This window comes from Mus musculus, chromosome 11, assembly GCF_000001635.26.
Source record: "Mus musculus strain C57BL/6J chromosome 11, GRCm38.p6 C57BL/6J".
Lineage (NCBI taxonomy): Eukaryota > Metazoa > Chordata > Mammalia > Rodentia > Muridae > Mus > Mus musculus.
Window position 1 is genome coordinate 34,395,179 of NC_000077.6, and position 14,780 is coordinate 34,409,958.

Below are 14,780 nucleotides of genomic sequence, written 5' to 3' on the forward strand. Positions count from 1 at the left end.
AATCCAATCAGTCTGAATCATGACCATTAGAATGCATACCTCCCACAAGCCCCCAACTTTGACCATGTTCAATCTGAGTCATACACTGGGTAAGCATAGTATACTAAAAAGACCAGTGTACTTCATTCATCCCAGAACTACTTAGAATACCTCACTGAGAGGAAAAGAAAACTAAAATCAAATTTACTCTTGATTAAATAAGCATGCAAGTATGGATGGCATGCTAACTATAGAACTTTGTACAATAGGTGCCATAGCATGCACATGCAGTCGCAGCTGCTTTGACGACTGAATCCAGAAGTCAAAGGGAACTGGAACAACATAGCAAGATCTCATCTCTTAAATACATTTTTCAATTATTCCAGCACAGGAGGCAAGGCAAGTTAGATGATATGTGATAAATTCATTGTGGCTATATGAAAATTTGCTGAAGATCTGCTCTGTGCCAATCCAGGGGCAAAGACTCAGTGTAGACTGTTAAGACATCTTGTTCTCGGGGAGCCTCTAGTCTAGCTGAAGAGACAGAGTGTCAGGAGAGAATGGCACTACAGAGAAGCAAGGTCTTACCAAAGTGTGTGAAGCATGGGGGTGGCGAGGGAACAGGCGTGGTTCCTGAGAACACCACTTTAAGATGTTCCCTCCTGTCAGTGGAGGCAGAAGGCCCAAGACGCACTTACAAACATCTCATGTCTTTATTGGGTTCTATCTAATGAGATAGCATTGACTCACTGGCCATCTTGGCTATCTCTTTCCTGCATCACAATTCATCATGAGTCAAAGCTTATGCACTTAGCACTTCATAGTAACACACACATGCACTCCAGAGCAAAGCTAGAGAGCAGAGGAAGCCTGTGGTTTGCAGCTCACAGAGGTGGCCTTGGTGGCTGTGTCTGCCAGGGAGGTGGACGCTGACTGACTCTCCAAGGGCCTCTGGTATGGGTGAAAGCCGTAGTTGGAATATATACAGTTGGTTTATGCTCAATAAGTCAACAACCAAGGGGAGAACTAGAAACTATTGCAAAGATCGGCTATGACTCCCAGCCCTCAGGCCTGCAACAAGCTGCTGGGTCTCTCTGGGGAGCCATTCTGGACTTTAGCCAGGTTATTAATTGAGCCCTAACCACCAAGGCCAAAGGAACTCCCCATCAATTAGAGGAGCAGAGAGCCCATGAGACTTAAGTCCTCCAGAGGACTGTGTCTCTCAGCCAGGTTAATGCCCCAGGAAAAAGGGCCCAGGGGGGCCTGGGGGACACAGGAGTTGGAACACAAATACATGTCTCATTGAAAGACAAGACTGTTTCCTAAACTTCCCAGGCCCCAACTAGAACACAGAATTTTCACATTAGCTTAGTGACTCTTATATTCAGTTTCAAGTTTTTGGTGTTTACCTGTACCAAACAGAGTGTAGGACAGAAAAAATTTAAATCTTCATAATCAAAATAAAAATCAAACTTAAAAAACAAGACAAACGAACAAAAAACCAAAGGTGGGAGTGGAAAGATGATTCAGCTTTTAAGAGCACTTGTTGTTCTTGCAGGGGACTCAAGTTTGGTTGCCAGCCCTGGGTTGGGCTTGCTCACAACGGCCTGTAACTGCAGCTCTATGGGATCTGATACTCTCCTGGGTTTCTCACACAATGCACTCACATGCACACCCTCCTACATATACATAATTAAAAATAAATTGTTAAAAACATTCAAAATGTCCATTTAAAATAACTTTCATCCAAGAATGAAATAGAGCATTCCTCTCCTTTAACAAACTGTTACTATGAACTCCCCAAGCATAAGGGTGAAAGAGCCTCCTCGACACAACACCAAGGGTTTAAATGCACAAGACTTTCCAGAAGGCTAAGCTATAAACTGATAACTTCAACAGTGTTAAATATAGTTACTTTCATCTACTGATTCTTCTAAGAATTTATTCCAAGGAGATAATTAGACAAATGTGCCAAGGTTCACACAGAAAACATGTCCCCCTATGGCATTAATAATACTAAGTACTTAGAAGCATCTAAATATCATCAAATGGAGATTATTTAAAGAGAGCAGGGCACTACACACAGCCCTAAGACTAGATAGAAGGATAGCAGAAATCTGGGAGGCACGATGTGACACTCTCTCAAGGTTCTCTGGAGGGAAGGCCTCCTGTCCATCCTTGCATCCATACAAACAAGTGTGCCCACACACTGCACTGTTTATATTGATGCAAACAATAGACCTAGCCAAGAGCTGGTACACGGTGGTTCTGGGAGGTGAGGTATCCAGTGATTTTTTTCTTTCTTTTTAAAAGCACCTATGTTATTTGAATTTTTATAATAAGCCCATGATATCTTTACAAATAGGAAATCAACTCGATTTAAAGGTCAAATGAAAAGTTCTAAAGGGGACGTAGCTTTCCAGAGAAAAGGGCAGGAAAAAGAACTGGCTTTAGGGAGACAGTAGAGTTTAAAAGCTGCTGCAGGTTTTGTGTGGAATGATTCAAGACCCAGAGGAGGTAGCAAGGCCCAGCATTTAGGAGTCTGTGCTCCAGAGTCAGTCCTTAAGCTGAAGAGCTGGCTCTATCACTCTTCAGGTAACCAACTTGGGACAAAGTACAAATCCTTCTGACTCTCTGTGTCCACACCTATAAAATGAGGAAGCAACATTATCTGCTCCTAAGGGTATCAGGAGGGCTCAGAGAGTAAATGAAAATCACGTGTCACAATGTCTGGCATATAATCAATGGTCGCTAGACACTAGCGCTCACAAAATTCAGCCCCAGCTCTGGTGAAGTACTGTTCTTGGAGTTGAAGTCCTAATGAAAAGTAAAGGGTTCTCAGACAATTCGTTCCATAGAAGTAGGCATCGGGAGGTCTAAGCTATGAACTTGAAGGTGAAGAGTCCGAGATTCGTGGGTTCAGGCATGTGATGGTCTCATCAGTTGCTTGCTCACTTTACAAGATGAGACTCAGGCATAGAAGGTCATGTCAAGGATTTAGTACCAATTGCACACACAGCACTTAGCTACACAAGCTTTCAATATGCATTCGTTACTATAAACATTCCACAATCCAATGACTATGAAACAAGCTACAAGTTCTTGTCCCCACAGCTATCCATGTAGGCTTAGCAACACTTATGGAAGGTCACAGAGACGTATTCACGAAAGGACTGTACTTTTAGATTCAACTTGACCTAAAAAAGTCTACGCAGAGTCAAGGAATCTTGGAACTGACTTAAAACTGTTGGTTGGTGAGCCAGGCAGGATGATGGAGCCATCACCCTGGGTAGTCATACGGCAATGACATGGTCACAAACTCGCCTGACTTTTAGACCAGTGAGCCAGGTGGTGATGGTTCTTCAAAACTCTCACTTTCTTAAACCCACCTCTACTGCACTGGGAAAGATGAAGAGGGTGGTTTACCCATGGGTGACATACAGAGTCCTGTGGATATGACTGGCTGCAAGCTACAATCCCTCTCCCTGCAAACATACACAGTTAAACAGTCCCCGGTATCCTTAAAAAGGCATAGTAGCAGGCAGCTAATACCAGCAACAGGAAGAACACTTCCTGTTCCTGCCGGTCACTTCCTGTCTGCTTGGCTGTGAGCTTAGCTACCTGCCAATGTTATCTCATGAACTTAGCATGAGGGTGAGCCACTGCTGTCTGTCAGACCATTTTACAGATAACAATTTTTAAAAAGGAAATCCTTCAGTGAGTAAGAAATAGGGTCTAAAGTACACTTAGAATAGGAAGGTGGTTAATTTTAAAAGATTTGTGGTAGCATCTCAAATCAACTTTAATCCATTTTTGGAACCAGCCACACATATGCTGATCGTCAGGATCAGGGGACAGGTGAACTCTCTCAAGGCAGTAGGTACAGGGAAAGTCAAGATGGTCATGGCATTGTCTAGCGGTTTCTGAGAAAGCAGAAGAGCAGGGGCGAAAGTGTAGGCTGCACTCCACTTGCTATGAAGGAGACCCCACGCAGCATGAATAGAATGTGTTGCCAAGTTCAGGAGCAAAAGAATTATTTATTGCTAGAGAAGCCAAGAGTTTGGGTCTGCTTAGTAAGATGGGGACCACACAGATCACTCTCTCTAAGATCCCCAAGTGCTAGGAAGGGAGGTGAATTTGTTGCTTTCTTTCAAGATCTCTTGGTAGACCCAGGCAGGCTATAAACACATGTTACTCCACGTCTCTCTGGCTCGCTTTGTTCTGAAAAGGCTAAGTCAAGACAGTCCCTCACATCTCCCATACCTGGAGCAATTTTTCAAACCACTGCCAGCATTTGTCCATACCCCAGACAGATACTAGGAGGACAGAGCCAAAGCTTCCTGACTTGAAACTGCAGATACTCAGATTCAAATAATATCTCCGTGACATTCGGTGAGCCTTGGGTTTTCTCATCAGTTGGGTTGATACACCATCCATCTGTTTTAAGGATTAAATGAGATAATTCTATACTGGAAAGACAGTGGAGGCAGTATTAAAGAGCCGAAGTTGGAGCTACACAGTTTAGGATCCGATCCTGGCTCTATCACTAGCTGTTTGTCTTTAGACATGTTGCTGAACCTTTCTGAGCCTCAGTGTCCTTAACTGTAAAATGGGAGGAACAGAAGCCATGTATAGGTTTCTGGATAAGCGAATGAGTTCAGACTTACAAAGTGCCTGGCACTGCAACCTGTCACATTAGTGGCTACTCCGTAAATGGGAGTTGTTATGATTAATGTGTAGAAAGCCCTCGGCATGGTAAAAATAAGTGTTCAATAAATGGTGGCTGTTATTCTTGCAAGGAACAGGCTCCTCAGAGAATTTTGTGCACATTTATCTCCTTGAAAGCAATAAAAATGAAGATGTTAGAGTGGAAGCGTGTCCTTAAGTAAATGTCAGTCGGAGCTGGGAAAAGCCACGGGTTCTCTGGTCCCTGCAGGACACCCAAGACCTCTACCTGCCCTGCCTATGCCCAGGCTCTCCTCTGCTTCCTGTGGACCTGCCCTCCACACAGCCATCCATCCTTTCATCACATGTTCATCAAGCATCTACAGGGAGGCCAAAGGAGGGCTGGAAACCCAAGCACAGAATGCAAAAGCGCTGGCTGCATCCTCTCTAGTTACAGTGTAATGAGCAATACATGTTAAGCAAGTGTGCACACAAATGATTATTTAATGACAGCCGGACTTGTATCCTAAAGGATATGGTGGTAGAGATCTCTTGTGATATCATTTTATAGTCATAGCCATTTTCCCTCATTCCAACTCCCCGGCAGCAATGAATACACTGTCTATTAAAATTCTGTTTTACTTTCAAGAAGTCTGTGCAAATGAAATCATGCAAAGCAATCTTTTGAGATTTTTTTTTTGAGATGTTTTTACTACTCAGTCCGGGTGATGTATGCCAATATTTTCTTCTTTTTTATTGTTGAGGAGTACTTCACATGTTGGATGTCACATGGCTTGCTTAACCAGTCATCTATGGAAGGACTCTATCTGTCCCTCTGGGGTTATCAAAAATAAAAATAAATAAATAAATAAATAAATAAATAAATAAGGTGCAATGAATACTTGACAAATACTATCATGGAAATCTCAGATGTAAGTCCTGATGTGTTTTAGCATTAGGGATGTAGCTAAGGAGGAAGTCCTTGTCATGTCTCCTTAAAGAAGCACTATTTGAGGTGGGTGTTCACAGACAGTTGGCTGGGTGGTGACTGAAGGGTGAGGAATAGATTTAGGAAGACAGGAATTTTGTTCGGAGGCCCTGCACCCCAAGGGCACCTTGCTCACTATGGGGACTGAGAGACGGCAGCAATGACAGGCTGAATTGCCAACTCTCACTCAAAGGAAACTCAACCATGAGGCTAGACCTTGGTGACTATGGTTTCTCCCTTTGCAGGCACTTTCTCACTGCTCTTAAAGGCTGTCTGGTCTCCAAAGCTTGCCCCACCAATGCAGTAACTGTGGTTCTCAGCTGAACACCTCCAAATAAAGGCTGTGGGGGTGGCTCACTCCTCATGTGTGGATTTCAGCCAAGCCTGCAACACAGAGCCTTGCCCTCTGAGTCTCCTCCATGCCTCGATTCTGCCCTAGTCATCCTCTTCTGGGTTTTATGAGGCTATTTAAGGAATTACGTTTCCCTCACTGAAACACAGAAAAGCAACATGGACGAGAACAATGGCCCCAACGGAGAAATTTCTGATTGACATGAGTGAAGAAGTTCCCTTGGGAACTTCATGTGCCATCAAAGTAGGAAAGCCCCAGGTCATCTCTTACTCTTCGCATCTACGTGCCACGGCAAGATGTGTTTAAGGTTCCCATAGCCTTGCACTGCAATTTGATGCTCTGGGGAAAGCAGCCATATGGTTTAGACATAGCAGGTTTCTCTTGGAGTTCACACATTCCCAGCGTGGCACTATCCACCAAATGGTACATTTATTGTCTTTTTGCGCAAGACAGGGAACTTCTAGGATCAGAACTGCTCCTTGGAATCCACTGACAGATGAACCTATCGGTTCTCTTGGTAGGTCAGATGTTTCATAATTAGCCTAACTCACTGATGATCTGTTCAGCGCTTATGATTATTGCAGTGGCACAATATTTCAACTGCGGGTGAAGCACTCCAGACAGCTCCTAAGCAGACCAGTCAAGCTGGGAATGGCCGGCAGGGCTTCCTGTATTAAGAGGAGAGAACCACTACATCGTGCTTGGCCATCCTCCTTGTCTCCATCATTATACACTGCTCTAAAGACCTAAGGGAGATGTGCCCAGGACAAGCGTGCGGTTCTTCTCAGTGAGGCTCCATGGCCCAGCAAAGTATGAAAGTGAGGCCTGTGCTCCTAAAGCGAAGCAGCCTTGAGTCTGTGGAGCTTGTGAAACAACCGCACCACCGCAGGAGCAAATCGCAGCAAGTGCGATTCAAGGAAGATGGCAACATTAAGAATCCAACTGGCGTGACCGAGGTCAACACCCAAACCCCCGAAGACCCAGGTGTAATGGGGAAGGCACAGGCCTCCAGGCACCATCATCCTACCACCTACTCGCTGTCTTTCCCCAGGTCCCACAAGGCAGGAGGATTCCGCAGCATCTCCATCCAGACCTCCCCCAGTCTCAGGAAGCATTTCCCCGTTTTCAAAAGGAAGAAACTCACGACTAGCAAGTCCCTGGTGGAAATGCCAACAGCATCCCCAAGTGCCATCCAGGTCAACGGCAACCTATCTGAACAGGATATTGTGTCCTCTGACCTTGCCTTCCTGAGGCTGGCTCAGCATCTTGAGGATGGGCCTCGCAGGCTCAAAATCCCCCACCCATTTCTCCCTAGGATGCCCAAGGTGCAAAGCAATGGGCCTGTCAGCTTCTGCTTAGAATCTGGGACTTGGATGTCCTCAGAGAAAGCCACAGCTGCTATTCAGGTTCCAGATGATATTTGTCACAGTCCAACCTGGGAAGCTAGAGAGTCGGCTCTCAGCCCAGAAAGCTCAGCTGAAGAGAGCAACTCTATACCTGCTTTGATCTCCATGTGTCCAGGGGATGGGCAAAGAGTGATGACGTCAGAGCTGGAAAGAATGCCCCCCTGCTCAAATACCAATAGCAGTGCCAGTAATATGCCGGGCACAGAAAAACTCACACCCGAATTGCTTTTGCCCAAAGACAACCCTGATGACAAAGACCTTGGCCTTCCATCATCTCAGTCAAAGAAGATGTGTGTTCCCTCACCACCACGGACTCACAGTTCGCCTGAGCCAGGCTCCCGTAGCCAGCCAGTCCACCTAGGAAGATCTTCTGATTGCCCAGCCTCAGGTGACAATCACCAGGACCTGGAGTCACTCAGAAGTAGCAGTGCATCCAAGTCTGTCCCTGTGTGCTGGGAACATGTGACAAAGCTCCCCAGCCAGTCAGACACCCCAGAGCTTCAGACTGGTGTTGGAAGTGAGCAACTCCCTGCCTCGATTCCAAGGCAGGAGAACAGAGCTCAGAGCAGCAGGGAGATAGGTGGGAGTAATCACAGTCACCTGGCGCAGGGAGAGCTCTGTGACCTCCAAGGCCGGCTGCAATCAGTAGAGGAATCGCTGCACTCAAACCAAGAGAAAATTAAAGTCCTATTGAATGTGATTCAGGATCTGGAGAAAGCTCACGCTCTCACTGAAGGGTAAGGTGAATTTCTTTATGTTGAAAAACCACTGAGCCGAGTTGTTTTCTGGGAAGGGAAAGAATGAGAAAGCAAGGTCTCCCACAAAAAGTTCTTGCTCTGTTGTTTACCTAGACGCTAACTAATGCTACCCCACCCCACTTGCTTTGTATAGAATTTGCTAATCCCCAGTTTGGGCAGCTTCAGACTGACTCCCATGGCTAATCCACTATTGTTTTGGGGTTTTAGCAATTGGGGAAAGGGACTAAGAAACTCCAGGATTAAAAAAAATGGCATCTATAAAGATGAGGGTCTAGTTGATAACTGATGGGGGATGATAGCAGGCAGGGACTTCCTGCCCTCTGAGCTAGCTCACACATTTCCCTTTAATTTTGTGTGTGTGTGTGTTGTGTGTTGCCATGAAAGACTTACGGGGCCCACTAAGCAAGGTTTCCTCTCCACTGAGCAATCAGTTACATGAAAAATGGGGCTGCGATTCTGAGAGAAACCACAGCATACTGTCCCAAATGGTGGGCTCAGTGCTGGTATGTAGAGCAACAGGCAGCATTTGTTGATGTGTAGACTGTCCTTGAGTCTAGAAAGTCTCTAAACACCAACAGAAAAGCAATGGTTGAAGCTCGTCAAGCGGGGTTGGAAAGAAAGTGACAGCTGGCAGTGGCTACTGAGAACCATTGGAGACCACCTGAGGAGATTGGGATGACAGAATCAGCAAGTATAGAGATCAGGAGTCTCCACATTAATCTGCTACTGACTTACAAAGTTCCTTTCAGGACCACAAGCAGGAAAACACATGGCATTTGAAGCCCATTAAACCTATACCAAGTACCCTAGGAGTGGGAGGTTCCCTTGTCATCCTCTCAGCCACCATTTTCCTTGTATCGTCATGAGTAGTGGGGACGGTGGTGAGATGGTAGACTGTGTATCTCATGTGGCGTTTGCCTATGCATTTATCCTGAATGTGTTCTCTTATAGGCGGAACTTCTATCGGACTGGCCAAGATCTCAACAACTGCAGCACCTGCCAGAACACAGCATGCATCATATACAGGTACCGGTCCAAACAGTGACCTGCTCTGCAGAGCAGGACGCCTCCAGCCCATAGAACACACTAGGCGACTGTCTCAAGGATAGAGAGCCCGGGAAAGGCAGAGCCTAGCACCTGAGCCTATAAACAGAAAGTGTCTGTGCAATGTTTTTATTTGGTTCCAAGAGAGAAACTGTTTCATTTCTTATCCACAAGGTCTAGGAGCAAATCCTCTGATGCAATAGGCAACCCTGATATGGAGCAGGTACCCATCAGCTCTGCATGAACATCTGTATCTCAACCCTGTTACTCGGTGGGAGGTTCAGGAAGTTTCGAGGTTTGCTCAATTCATGCAGAATATCTTGAGAGCAGAAGGGGCCAGAATCGGGACTCCTATCCAGACCTTCCCAATCCTAGTTACCATATCTCTCAGCCTCTTCTCTTCACTGAATCTCCTAAATTACATCTCTTATGTGTCAGTAACTATGAGAGCTTGGTGTGCACTGATAAATACATTTCTTCCCAGTACAAGACAAGGCTGCAGTAAAGTCAATTATTAGACCTGTGTTTGTATTTTCAAATCTGATATGCTTCAGTTTCCTTATATGTGGAATAGGGACAATGACTTCTATTCAGACTGGCCAAGAAAACAAGTGTCACCGTGTCTGTGGATGCCCGTGGGGACTGCAGGCTTCTGCACACACACTTCAGCTCACTGTTGCCATTGCTAGAGAGATCCGTGTCCCTTCAGTGGAAACCCACTTGGCCTCACAGTGGAAATACACCAGAGCACTCATTTTGGTTGATGACCTTGAATTTTGTCTGACAAAAGAGTATGGTTTCTTTCGATTTTTCTGCATGACATTCCTCTTTGAAGAGAGAGCAAGGGCCTGTGTAAACCATTGCTCCACAGTGCCGCCTGTGTTCTTCTGAGCTGCTCCTTCTCAGTCTAGTAGCGGGAGATCTCATCCTAATGAGCATTGTGTACCTGAACACCAGCTAGTAGGCAGGGCCCTGAGCATTTCTCAATAACCCATGGGCTCCCTGCATGGAAGACAACACACCTACAAATAACGGGAGACTCTAGACTACTTACAAAGTACCCCCAAAGCTAAAAGCACACCTTCACATCTCAAAGAAAAGTCCCTCCCTACCTCCCCAAAGAGAGGACTCTCAAGAAAGGCCTGCAGCACTGGAAAGTGAAACAGGAAGTCTCATCATTTGCTGCTCTTTATTTTTAATCTCCTGTCTTAAGCAAATTTCTACATCACAATGGAACAGAAAATTATTACATGTCTAGACAAAAAGCAGGACTTAAAAAAAAAACCCAACTATTTATCAAAAGCAGGAAGAGTTGATTTGGACCAACATCTACATTTTAGAAAATCTTTCAAATACCCAGGTTATGCATTATCTATTATTTCCATTTTTTTAAAAAAATTTGGCTTATGTTTGTAAAAAGGGCACGTAGTTCTTTTCCAATCTAATATGAATTTCATGACCTTCCCCTGAGCAAGTCATTTCTGGCTTCTGAGTTTCCTTATTGGAGAAATGAGTTGCTTTAATTAGATGGTCCCAATAGTGCCTTATAGTTCTGACATTATGTTATTCTAAGCTGAATTAACAGTGACAATATTTGGTTAAACTGCGTCCTTCCAGAGTTGGAGAATGTTTGCACTTTTCTAACCCTTACTTCAAACATCCCAAGCAAGCATTCTAAAGGCAGTTACATCCCAGCTGGTATGGCAGACCTCCTGCTCTCCTCCCATGCCACGCCACCGTGCATTGTTTGTATCTGCCCCTCACAATATGCAGCTCTGGTTGTCACTCAAAGCCAGATGGTCATATCAGACACAACCTGTATCCTTGCTTCTAAACCACTGCAAAAGAACGGGCAATTAATTTGATGAAAGCAGAAAGATCAGAAACAGCATCCTGTCATGACAACAGTGAGATGAGAGTTGTCATTTAAGAAAAAAAATTCAAATGACTTCAAACTTGTGTCCTGGAAAGTCAGATCTTAGAAACTAATGAGCAAGTGATGTGAAATACCCATCCGCAGGCTGTGGTCTCTCTCCCTGATGACGGATGGGTCCAGCACCCGTCACTGTACATAAAGCACATGGTACATGATGGATTGCCCACGAGCTTTTCTTCCCTGGAGAGGCTGCTAAGTTAGCAACACATAAGGTTTGCTAAGTGGTGGTGACCGCAGGCCTCACCTCACCAGCCCTGGGCTACGGCTGTGCTTCCGGCTCCTGTCAAAACACTGAGGTCACTGGTTCTAAGCAGCCCGATCTCTCTGACCCTCCAAGCCTCCTTGGCCTCCTCCTCCTCTTGCCAGGAATCTCTTAGATAAACCACCAAGGAGCACAGCATCTACACTGATGCCACAATAATAACCTAGGCATGGCTCTTCAGAGCTTCCAGAGACTCAATACACCAAGGCGAGTGACTTTAAGTTTGGTGGTGGTAGTGGTGGTGGTGGTAGCGTGGTTATTGTCTTGTGTGTGTGTGTGTGTGTGTGTGTGTGTGTGTCTTTGTTTTATTCTGTTGGGGTTTGTGGCTTTTTATTTGTTTGCTTGTTTTGTTTTTGCAGGGGCTGGGGTTGTGGTTTTGCAGTACTGGAGATTAGACACAGGGCTTCATAGTCCCGGCAAGCACGGGAGCTATGTATGTCCTCAGCACTGTTCTCTGGTTTTTTCCTAACTAAACTCCCACGGGAGGGGTGAGAATTGGCTATACCCCAGCTTAAGCAGCTTCTAGCCTGTTCAGTTTCCATTCACTTTCGTTAGCTTTAATCCCAGGTCAATTTACCCAAAGGGTTGCATGAATGCTGCTGGTGGTTCCCAAGAATAAATAACACAGAATTACTTAGTGAGAAACGTGTTCTCCTTTCAATTGCATTTCAATCCTTCTGATTACCTCCAAGGGAAAATCTGTGCTCCTTGCCACAGTATCTTTCAACCCTTCCCAGCACTTGCTTATCACATTTCTTTGCAAAGAGGGAACCGATCTCAGGTTCATAGCCATGGGCAAGCAACAGTATCTAGCCAGATTGTAGTCATTTTAAGCGTTTCTGCTAAAGCTTTTAACGTGTAAAACTAATCCTCTTAAATATTCATGATGAGTGATACCAGCCACCCCCTTTCTAAAATTATTGTGCTTGGTTTTGTACAATTGTTTAAATTTAAAAAGTAGGCTGATTTTGAATAGAAAAGGTTAAGTAAAAAAATTGTGAGGTGGGCGTGGGAGAATCTCATAAAAAACACAAGAATATCAAGGTGTGGCAGGACACGCCTGTTTTCCCAGCACTTGGTAGGTAAAGGCAGGGGGATTGCTGCAAGTTCAAGACCAGTGTGTGGGGTGGGGGGAGTGGTGTGTTTGTGGGGGATGGGTGCACCAGAGAGGAGGTTACTGAAGTTTAGAAAACAGTGAAGCCCTCCTTTTCTTCTGGGAGACACATGCTTTCTCCTCCCTTCACCCCGCCCCCTGTTCCTCCAGCCACATCATGTTCACACTCATCTAAAGATAGTCAGCTGAGCCTCTTTGGAGGACTTTGGTTCCATGGCTCATGCATTTATTATTATTTTTTTTAATGGATATAGCACCCAGGGGCAGAGCAGGGAATCTAGTGGATTTAAGCTGTAAAACGCCTCTAAGAGTTTGAGAAGATAATGGGGCTTTTCCCCAGAGGTGGAGGGGTGGTCCATCTCCATCCAAGCACATTCCTTAGGAAACGGGAATAATGTGCAGGCTGGTGGGTCAGAGGGGAAGCTGGCTGTGGACTGTCTGAAAAGTGCAATGGAGAAGAGGGGGAAAATTGTTTAGGAGCTGTTTGTCCAATACCTCAGACTTAGTCTCTTCTAGTCCCTTCAGTGGCACTCATGGATTTTATCCTGTGTCACACTTTTCCTTACTTTTTTTTATGTAGGTATATGTATGTTTCACACACACACACACACACACAGAGAGAGAGAGAGAGAGAGAGAGAGAGAGAGAGAGAGAGAGAGAGAGAGAGAGAGAGAGAAACAGACAGAGACAGACAGACAGACAGACAGGCAGGCAGGCAGGCAGGCAGGCAGGCAGGCAGGCAGGCAGGCAGGCAGAGACATACACTTGATTTTCAATTAATGCTTAACACTCATCCATTCCCTGTTTCTGAACTGACACAACTAACTTATAGAAAGAAAAAACGATTATTTATCTCATGGTCCTAAAGGTTTTATTACAAACTTGGCAGCCTCGCTGCTTCCAGCCTCAAGAATGCCAGCACATCCCAGTAGAAATCCAAGGTGAAGTGACCGACTTACAACACAAACAAGGATGCAAGGAGGGATTGGGACTCCAGTTCATAATTGTCTTCAAGGATAACCTCCCAATGACCTAAAGATCTCCCTGGAGGTCTCACATACTACAGATCCACAGTAGCCCCTAACACCATCACCTTGGTTGGCCCTTTTTCCAGCAGATGTTTTTGTCCTATCCTGAGCATCCCTCCATGCACCCTGCCAAATTATACCTGAAAATAGAATCTGCCCATGTTAAACAATCTTGTCCTGGCTCTGCTTTCCTTTAGCTGACTTTTCAAGGCCCTTTGAACATGAGGCTAAAGCCTTTCACCTATAGTGCCCTTAGTTCCTCTTCAGCCACACAGCTGTGTGCTCCAGCCTGGGCCCTTCTGCATGGGTCACCACACATTTCCAGAGTAAACTCTTGTACCATGATTCTTTGTCAACATTTTTTTTATCTTACCAGGAAATCCAGCTCTTCCCAAGAAGACACAAAAGAGGCCCCAAAAGCATGTTCATCCCTCTGTTATAACACGAATCCTAATGTATCACAGGCCAGTGAGAAATACACAATTGGCACTTAATTGATGCTTACAAAAGAAAAGTGTGACTTTATTGAGGAGGGTGAGAGGTAAAAATAGCAGAGGGCTTGAGGCAGCTGTATGCATCACTCCAGAATAAAGTCATGGATGCCACTTGTGTGCAACCCCACTTTGGATGGGGTTTGTAATAATCAAATGTTCCTATTAGGAATGAAGGACTTCTACATAGCAGGTCCTTTGAGCTGAGCCAAATAAAGACTAGATGTAGCCCATGGATTGTCAGTTTCAAATACTTGGAACAATGTACACTTTCAATGAGATGGAACCTAATCAAACCTTCCTCGGATGACTCAGACAGCTGCTGTACTTTCACAGGACATTGAGATCCTGTTCTTCATGGCTGTCTGGCATTACCATTCCGGACTTTTGTGCCAGCTCTGGACGGGAGGGCAGACTTGATTGGAGAGAGCCACAAAACTCCCCTAGGCCAAAGTAGCCTTGCTCTGACATCTGGGTAATCTTAATGACAGCTGAAGCATTAGAGCTGCGGGCTCACCAGGATGATGGATAGATGCCTCGGTATCCACATAGTAATTCCTGGACCCTGGCAGGGTGCAACCTTATCTGGGAGAAGGAACATTTTAACTGTGACTAAGTTCAAATCTTGAGATTTGGCCTGAATGTCACACAGAGGTCTTCCTGAGGATAAAGAGGGATGTGTGCAGCCCCCTCAAACTATAGATTGTGTGTAGGTAGGAGCAGGTAGGCAATGTGTCTCCTCACAGAGCTTCCATTT

The 14,780-nt window shown here is 45.2% G+C and overlaps 2 protein-coding genes across 6 annotated transcripts in view; one reads left to right on the top strand and one right to left on the bottom strand.

Annotated features, from left to right (window-relative positions):
- Positions 1-14,780, bottom strand: part of Dock2 (dedicator of cyto-kinesis 2) — a 557,091-nt gene that overhangs the window by 168,364 nt on the left and 373,947 nt on the right. The window lies entirely within an intron of this gene.
- Insyn2b (inhibitory synaptic factor family member 2B) overlaps positions 1-14,780 on the top strand; it is a 107,821-nt gene that overhangs the window by 80,357 nt on the left and 12,684 nt on the right. For 2 of the 3 annotated variants that reach the window (NM_001025382.2, XM_006514763.4), the window contains exons 2-3: positions 5,878-8,127; positions 9,100-9,174. In NM_001025382.2, coding sequence (NP_001020553.1) covers positions 6,782-8,127; positions 9,100-9,174 — 1,421 coding nt within the window. In that variant the 5' untranslated portion in view covers positions 5,878-6,781. Of the gene's footprint in view, positions 1-1,458; positions 8,128-9,099; positions 9,175-14,780 lie in introns of those variants that run through there. The other variant, XM_030246194.1, reaches the window with a different exon arrangement.